Here is an 8,315-nt window from a genome sequence, read left to right as displayed (position 1 = left end):
AGGGCATCTTCCACTCCGTCAACCTCGTAGACACCGTGTACCAGGAGGAAAAAGTAAGCGCGGCGCTGCCCCTGGGCGCCGGGCGGGGAGGGCGGGCTGTCCTGCGGGCATCCTACCGGGCCCGGCTGGCTTCTGCGAGGGGGAAAGCGCGGTGTGGGGGGCCGGGCGATATGGCAGTGTCAGTAGGCCGGAACCCAGCTTAACCAAAGCACCTGAAGGGTTGTGGGGGGTTTTGGTTGGTTGGGTTGGTTGGTTGGTTGTTTTTTTAAGATACTTGCAGTCTTTGCTGAAAAAACACCCTGATGCTAAGAGTTTATTGCATGTCTGGATCCAGTTTTCCCAAGTTCAGGAAGATGCTAGTTCTACTAACAAAAAGAAAAAACAACAAACAAATAAAAAAAAAGGCGAAAAACCACCCACAGATACTTTGTTTACAGACTTTCTGAGCTGGCATAGGTAATTTGGGTCATACATAATTACATATTTAGAAATAGAAGGTTTAGGTGAGCAGTAATTGAATACATGTAAAACCAAAATACACTCCTGTCTGCATGAAGAGAGCAACTGCCTGGCCTAATGACTGAGTGTAGTGGTAGTAGTTGTGATTTTTGCCAAAATATCTACCATTCGGGTAGAACAAGCTTTTCATGCCCTATCCAAGTTGGGTGCGGGATGGCATGCTAAAGAGCAGTTCTGCTGTGCAGTAATTGAAACAACTGCAGGACAATGATGAAGAAAGAGTATAGGTATGAAAGTTTAAGTACAGCACTGACTATTCTTTTAGCCAAAAGCTGCTTTTGTATAGCTTTTCCTTCTGCATCTAACATCACCAGTTGCATGTCACTCAGGAAACAAAGGGTCTTGGCAGCAGACTTTATGTAGCACTTGGTGATAATGTAGTGAGGTAAAGGAGGAAAAATCAGTGATAATCATAGTTTAAAACCAAGTGAAAGTAACTCCGTTAGGGAAAGCTTTCTATTGTAGTGGTGTGAAGCAGGAAAAAAACCGGTTGCTTCTCAGACTGCATTAACACATTGTGATAGAGTTGTGAGGGGAGAGGTTAAAAAACAAGGCTGAGGGAGGGAAATAGTTTTAACTCTAAAGTAACCCTGTAGCCATTCTGGCAATACGCATTGCAGGTCAGCCTAACATTACTTTGAGAGAGAAATAGCAAAAGTTAGTTTGTGAACTGATCCAGGAAAGCATTAAATGTTAAGTGATGCTTTGAATCACAGCTTGTGTTTAATATGTTGTGCAGAACATCCCATGATGCGTTTCTAGATACCTACTGAAATGTATTTCTTTTATGGAGTGGATAAAGTCATCTTAACATTTTTTAACTGTCTTGCAGTTAACCTTCTTCAACAGTCTGAAAAAAATGAGAATGATAAATGAGAAGCTAATGAATGAGATCTCAAATCAACCAAATGATACGGAGGTGAGTTACAGACGCTGGATAATACAGGTATGCCTTTGTATGCTCTTCTCGTGATAGGTTAATCACAATGGGGAGCATACTGGTGCTTCTTGTGGCATAGACATGCTCTGAGCTTACTTAGGGAAGTGACTCCTCGTGGACAATACTACTGCATTTTCATCTCGTTTGATGTTCTCATGCTTCTAGATGGTGCTGAACAATGATGCAGAGATAATTGCACTGGAATTTGGAGAAATTTTCAAAACTCTGGAAATGAAGAAATGGCAAATGCTAGAAGATGTTGAAAGTGAAAGAATTAAAAAAGAGAAAGAATTTCAGATTTGGAAGAAAATGAAGGAAACTCACAAGAAGACCACTGAGAATTTTTTGAAGGACTGTGACAAACTTGTCCATGAGCGTGATCCTCAGCGTTTCCTGGAGGTGATGGCCTTTTTGTTATTATTTGAGGTCTATGATACAACAGCTAGCAGATGTGACATAGAGCCTGCTGTATTGCAGATGATGATAATGATTGGTCAAGAAAAATAAATTCAGCAAATGGAAAATACAGACTAAAATTCAGCAAATGGAAAATACAGACTAAAATTATTTAACACCTCATAGCTTTGTTGTTTTGGGGGTTGTTTTTTCTTTTTATAACAGTGCTTTCCATTTTAGAAAAGTTTGAAAAGCTCTCTTTGCAGCGTATCAGTGATACTTAGTGAAGTCAATAGACACTTACTCTCTTTAAAAACGAATGAAGTGAATATTGACTGTAGAGCCGTTGCCGTAACACTTGCTGTTACACTACCCGCTCTGAAAGTAAGCTGCCTCGGTGCTGGGTAGGGAGTTATTTACTAGTGCTGCCTTCAGAATTCTCACATCTATTTGCTTTTCCGTATTTCTTTTCAAATGCTTTGTGTATTAAGCACTTCCATTGCATTTTTGAAGTTGTAAGGCATTAAAAGTACTTAGCGAGGAAAGATTTGAGCCAGAACCAGTAAGTTGTCTGTGCTGCACACTGGAGTACTGTGTTTGGGTACCTGAGTTGAGGTGATTATACTGACTTTAAAACCTGCTGTAAACTTTGCACCCAGGTGTGCTGTGGAGGTAAATCAGCCTATTCCAAGCCAGCGGAGGTACTTCTGACATAGGCTGTACAACGCAGCATATACACTTCTGTATGCAAGACCCTGAAAGTCTTCCCCCTAGTGTTTAAGGGAACTGCAGAGAAAAACGGGGCTTCTGATTTAGAGATAAATGCTAGAGGAACCCAAGACACCAGTTTAATCTTCAGTTACCTGCGCTAATGTAGACTTCATCCCGTTTATATCAAATGCTGTGGCTGCAGTTGTATAGAATTTAGGCAGATGGTAGATATGGGGCAAAATAACTACTGAATCTTGTGTTTTCTTTAACTTCAAGGGTTATGCTTTCTGAAGAAATCGCAGCATATTGCTGTTTTCTGCAATGGATCTTTTTGCTGCCTTCAGATAAATGAGAAGCCAAGAAAATACTTAAAGTTTGACTAAGTTTCTAGTAACAGCTTCTTAAGGAAAAGTTCACTTTTACCTAAACATGACTCCCAGTTTTGGAAGAAATATTCTGACTCCAGTATGCTTTACACTTAGCACCTCTCTGCCTGTGCTGCATTCCAGTGAGGTGGGGTTTTGTTGTGGTAAGACTCAGTACTATGAGATCACCAGGTTTTTATAAGGAAGCAGCTATTCTATAATCCAGTCAGTTTTTCACTACCCATTCTTTGGGAGGTGTCACTAGACTGCAGCCCGCTGCACTTCACACTGCCATTATCTAGCTGATATAAAGCTGCAAGACAGCTTTTTCTAATCACCGTGTAATAGCATCTTGCGAGCAGGTAGCAAGGGCTTCCCTCACCAAGAAATACAAAACAGTCTTTCATCAGAATGTTTACAAATATCTGAAAATCTGAAATGGATTACATAGCCAAATGGGTCATGATTTGAACACCTTCCTTTGGCTGTGAAGGAGTTCTTTCTGTATTTAACACAAAATAACCAAGACAAGTCACTGTCCCAGGCATACCTTTTTTTTTTAACATTTGAATGCTCTTTTTTTCGGGTTTGTTTTTTTTTTTTTGAATGCTAACAGATTTATTTCCTGTAGTTCTGTGAAATGAAGATAGGGAGTTCAGTCCTTGAAGTGTTTTGATAAGCAATAATCTCCTTTTGACGGCTGGAGGAAAACTAATTCGTATCTTACAAATTCTTGTTTCATTTATAGGTGGCCTGTGGCTTGAATGCAAGGTACAGATTATTTTTTTTAATGCTTTTTTAGTTCTCTAGTGTGATTTTAAGAATAAAAACTAAGAAAAAAGTTACTTTGGATATGGTAGATTTAGCAACTTAAAATGAAAATAGTATTTATTAATTAAGACATTATTATGTTTTCAGCTCTTTGGATGCTCCATATTCTGAATTTTAGGAAATATGTCAAGAATTTTAGTGATGTAATATTTGGGATTGGAGATAATCAATCTTTTGAACTGGCCCCTTGAAAAAGCTGAGCATAGTAATTCAGTAACATGGTGATTGGATATTTTTAGATATCTTAATAAATCTCATAAACACTGAAACGTGCCTTTTACAGAAATCTTGAAGTTTGAGAGCGTGCGTGGAGCTTCCGCGGTGTCCTCAGTTATGTGTTTGCAGGGCACGTACCCTGTATATTTCTTTCTAAAGGTTCTTAGTTACATTTCTTATCACTTTTTAAGCAGAGTTTAAGAAAGAATATTGGAAATGGAGTTCTTTGAAATATGTTGTGGTTCAGTCTAGCATTAGCAATACCCTCTGAAGAAAGAGCATAATTTAGATCCAGGTATACCAGGTACGCCAGGGGAAGTGAGTGTGGTTTTAATCTTTCTGTTAACCTACAGGCACTCCTTGCAATTTCCGTTGTTTATGAAATCTAATTCAAGTGAATCATCAAGTAGTAAGTTTTAAGAAAAAAAAATAATCTAAGACACAACAATTTATTGAAAACTTTTTTCTGATTTCTTAATTATTTTTTTTAATTAGGCAGATGTAATTTAGTTGTTGACATGTGAGCATGAAGACAAATGTTTGTTTGGGTTGGTTTTTTTTGTTTTCCTTTTCCAGAATGAAAACTCAGCTTGACCTTATGAACATAGCATCCAGCTATGAAAAACCACCAGAGTATATTCAAAAGAGGATGGATATCAAACCTGTGGTTAATGAAATCTTGGCTTTGAAGTTAATGCCTGTTAACACAGGCATTGCTAAAGGTAGGGAAGAAGCACTTAATATAGGACAAAATTTGGGAAGTCACTATAGGAACCTGCAACTTGTGAAACTAATTGCTGATAAAAAAGTCCGCATGGCAGAAGTGTGTGAGTGTTCCGAAAGCATCTGAGCAAATTAATGGATGATAAATTTTTGAAGGCTTTTAAATGTGTTTTATGAATGTGCTTTCTCTAGAAAGTGCCTAGGCTGTATTTTTGGAAGCTGGGGGAAGTATCATTACAATTTTCCCACACAGCCACTGTCAGAAGTGTGTTGCTTAACTAGATGGACATTCATTGTACTGTAGTATGAACGTTAATTACCTCTGATTAAATCCTTTTACCTCATAGGAGAAAATGTTAGGGTTTGTATCAGGGTGGGCATCTCCAAGCTTTTAGAGAATTTCTTACACATGCCTCTTGCTTTGTATCACAGAAGTTTAAACAAGTACTGGGGTCTCACTTAGGGCAATATACTTCTGTTCTTAATTGGAATCTATGTTTAGATGCTCAGGCACATTTCAGTATTCTCCATACTTAACATGCTCTTCAGCAGTATTCTTGCATTCTTCCCAACAGATGTGCCTTCTGGAATAAACGAGAACTCAACAAAAAATACTCTGTTTAAAAATAACATAAAGCAATGGCAAGACCAGAAGGATGTACCCAGCTCATTTCTTGTAAGTTACTGACTCTGTGGCTACAGCACTGTACTATTTTGTTTATTCTGTCTTACCAAAATGGACTGTAATGTCTGCTGCAAAACATTTTTCAGCCTGTAGCAGGACAGGAGGAAGCACTAGCAGACGGTAGCAGGATCTGTACTCGCTTAATGTCAATATCAGAAATGTCAGCATTTCAAAACATGAGTCATGAGGTATGGTTGAACATCTGTTGTAAGTATGGCCAAGTTACTATTCATTAGTACACAACTCTAAATAAGCTTTTATCATCTTCTTCAGTTTTCTAAGTAGGAGGTTACCCTTGCAGTTCTAGAATGTAAATCTGACTGGGTTATTAAAATTGTCATGACTTTTTTTTTTTTTCCTCCAGAAAGGTGGAACTTCATCTTGCTACTGACTTCAAATACTTATTTTTAAATTTTAGCATGCTTTTTTGAGTCCCATCGGTAGATTTTAATCCAAAGAAGCTTCTCTATTGCCTATTTTAGATAATAGAGAAAAGAATAGATCATGGAATTCATTCTTCTAAGACTGCCTAATGATAATCTGACATGAAACTGAATGCAATATCTTTTGTTTCGTTTTCATTGATCTAGTATACCTCTAGGGTTGTTTTCAGTTATCAGCGGTTCTGTGTGGGTGGCCGAGTGAGTATTGTTCTGTGCAGATAACTTCAGTTACGGTTAGTGAAGCGTGGCTGGCAGTGAATCGCATTATCTCTGTTCTGAGAATACCGGCAGCAGACGATTACATGAAAAAGTTGCTTAGGTCCTTTAAATACAGAACTATATTTCTCTCGCTGCATTCTTGTAGAGAGCATCTGTTTTCTATTCCCATTGAGAATACAGTTTATGTAGTTGCTGTATCTAGTAAAAAAAAAATACTAACCACCACCTAAATTATTCTTTTTATTTATTCTTATTATTCTTAAACCTTGAAAATTTGTCACTTAATGTCTAACCTCCTATTTTTAGCTATTTATGGTTTTGGCAGTGGCTTAAATAGTTCCCCGTAGTCTCCTATTCCAAAACCTACTTTGTCACCAGGGTTCCATGTGTATCTTATTCAATAGTTTTTAAAGAACTCTTCCCTAATGACTTGTGTTCTGCTGCCCTCTAGCAGCAATGGAAAAACACATCGTAAATGTTGCAGAACATAGACAGCCTTTTCTTCACTCTTAGGATTGTATGTGAGTTTTATAACCTTGGAATCTACAAATGCTGTTTTACTTAATGGGATTCTTTGCTGTAATTGTAGGAGTTGCGTTACAAATACTATGTGGAACGTCAGAAGCTTACCAGTGAGTTCAAGACACAAACTTTACCTGCAAATAAAACATGTAATTTTGTAACGGCTGATGCTTTTAAGGATAGGTCCTCAGGAACTCCCTTTGTATCTTCACCTACCAGAGTAAATAACGCAGATAAAGTAAAAATGGGAACCCTGCAGAGAGCAGATGGCTTTGAGGGAAGCTTTTCTGGAACAAGTAGTCACAGCATCCCATCCACAAATATGTACTTCTCTGAAACAAATGGTGACTTAAAATTTTTTCATGAGAGAAGTTCCCAGGAAGTAACCACTCCAGCCTTATCAGACCACTCTACCTCTGATTCACTGACTTCCTCCATGTGTTGGTCTGGAAGTGCTACTGAAAAAATGGAAAAAGAGAAGGTGAAATCTCCTGAGAAAACAGCTCTAAATCTAGGGAAGCCTGAATCTACAGAGTGTGCAGAGCTTGCTTCTAGACATAGTCATCCAAAATGGGAAGGTTCATTCTTGCCCATGAACTCCTCTAAGAAAACTGAAAGTGCAGAAATGCTTGCTGATAGTGACTCGTCTTGTAGTCAGCCTTTCTGTTCAGTTGTCCTTCCTCTCAAATACGAGAATGCACCTTCTGCTCCATTTATTACAGCAACAAAACAAGAAATAAAGGTGAAAGATGAAGAGAATGAAACTGTTGCAGAAAACAACTCTTCCTGTCCTGGCAGGGAAGACGAACCTGTGTCTGTTCAGCTTCCGAATGCAGCTTGTTCAGTTCCTGGCACATGCAATGATCCATCTTTAGGAGCTTGTTCTGTGCTTGCAGTAAATGAGGCAGGAGGAATGCCAAGGGACAGCAATTCTGACACTGAAGAGCAAAGTCAAACATCTGCCTCTGTTGATACCAGCACTGCATCGGAGTATTTTTCTGTTGCCAAAGACAAAATACCTACTAGAAGACAATCGGAGTCATGAAGAGAGAGTGAAATTGAAGATAACTATTCGTAAATAAGCTGGAATTAAATAAATGCTACTTGACACATTAAAAAGTGGGGATACCTGTGATTTTTACAGCTGTTGTTCTCCCTGATTCTTGACAATTGAGGTGTCTCTGTTAGAAAGACAGGATTAGTTTATTTAACTAGAGTCTATTAGGTGAATATGTCAACTGGCAAGTATTAGATCAGAAGCAGAATATTTAATATCCCTTCAGGAGTTTTAACTGGCAACTAGATAGTCATCTCCTTTTTTTTCCCTTTTAATAAAAAAAAATTCCAAATGATCTTCAAGAGAAATACGACTTAAAATTTCTATTTCCGCAAGGCGATATACTTATTGTGACAGAATACTTAGAAATACTCTTAGGAAACCTTGGCCTAATTTTAATTTGATTTAAATTCTTGGCCTCAATTTTTCTGTGGCGGTGCATTCCTCTATTAAGTGTGCTGAAAAATAGTTCCAGGAATTTATGAAACTATTAAGTCTTCCCTGTGTGTCTGCATTTTAGTAAGGAAGGTGGTGAAAATTCTCTTTATTGTTAGTTTTATAGTTCTTTGTGTTTTATCTGTTAAGTCTTACTGTATTTCAGTTTTCTCCGAAGAATTGTTCTGCTTTTCTCTCTAGACGTTCTTGTCATGTTCTGCATATGTGGGAGGAAAGTATCAAAAAGGTATTA

At 38.1% G+C, this 8,315-nt stretch overlaps 1 protein-coding gene across 1 annotated transcript; it reads left to right on the top strand.

Moving 5' to 3' along the window:
• Positions 1-8: 8 nt before the first annotated feature.
• On the top strand, positions 9-7,615 carry LOC104510524 (the record flags this gene model as incomplete). Its single annotated transcript, XM_010152802.1, has 8 exons — positions 9-53; positions 1,352-1,438; positions 1,625-1,858; positions 3,680-3,702; positions 4,555-4,700; positions 5,277-5,377; positions 5,473-5,574; positions 6,638-7,615. Coding segments are annotated over 8 exons (1,716 nt in total), but the record flags the coding sequence as incomplete, so codon positions are not given.
• Positions 7,616-8,315: the final 700 nt, after the last annotated feature.

The sequence above is a fragment of the Eurypyga helias genome, unplaced genomic scaffold (assembly GCF_000690775.1).
Source record: "Eurypyga helias isolate BGI_N326 unplaced genomic scaffold, ASM69077v1 scaffold14950, whole genome shotgun sequence".
Classification (NCBI taxonomy): domain Eukaryota; kingdom Metazoa; phylum Chordata; class Aves; order Eurypygiformes; family Eurypygidae; genus Eurypyga; species Eurypyga helias.
This window is presented reverse-complemented; position numbering and strand designations above follow the sequence as displayed.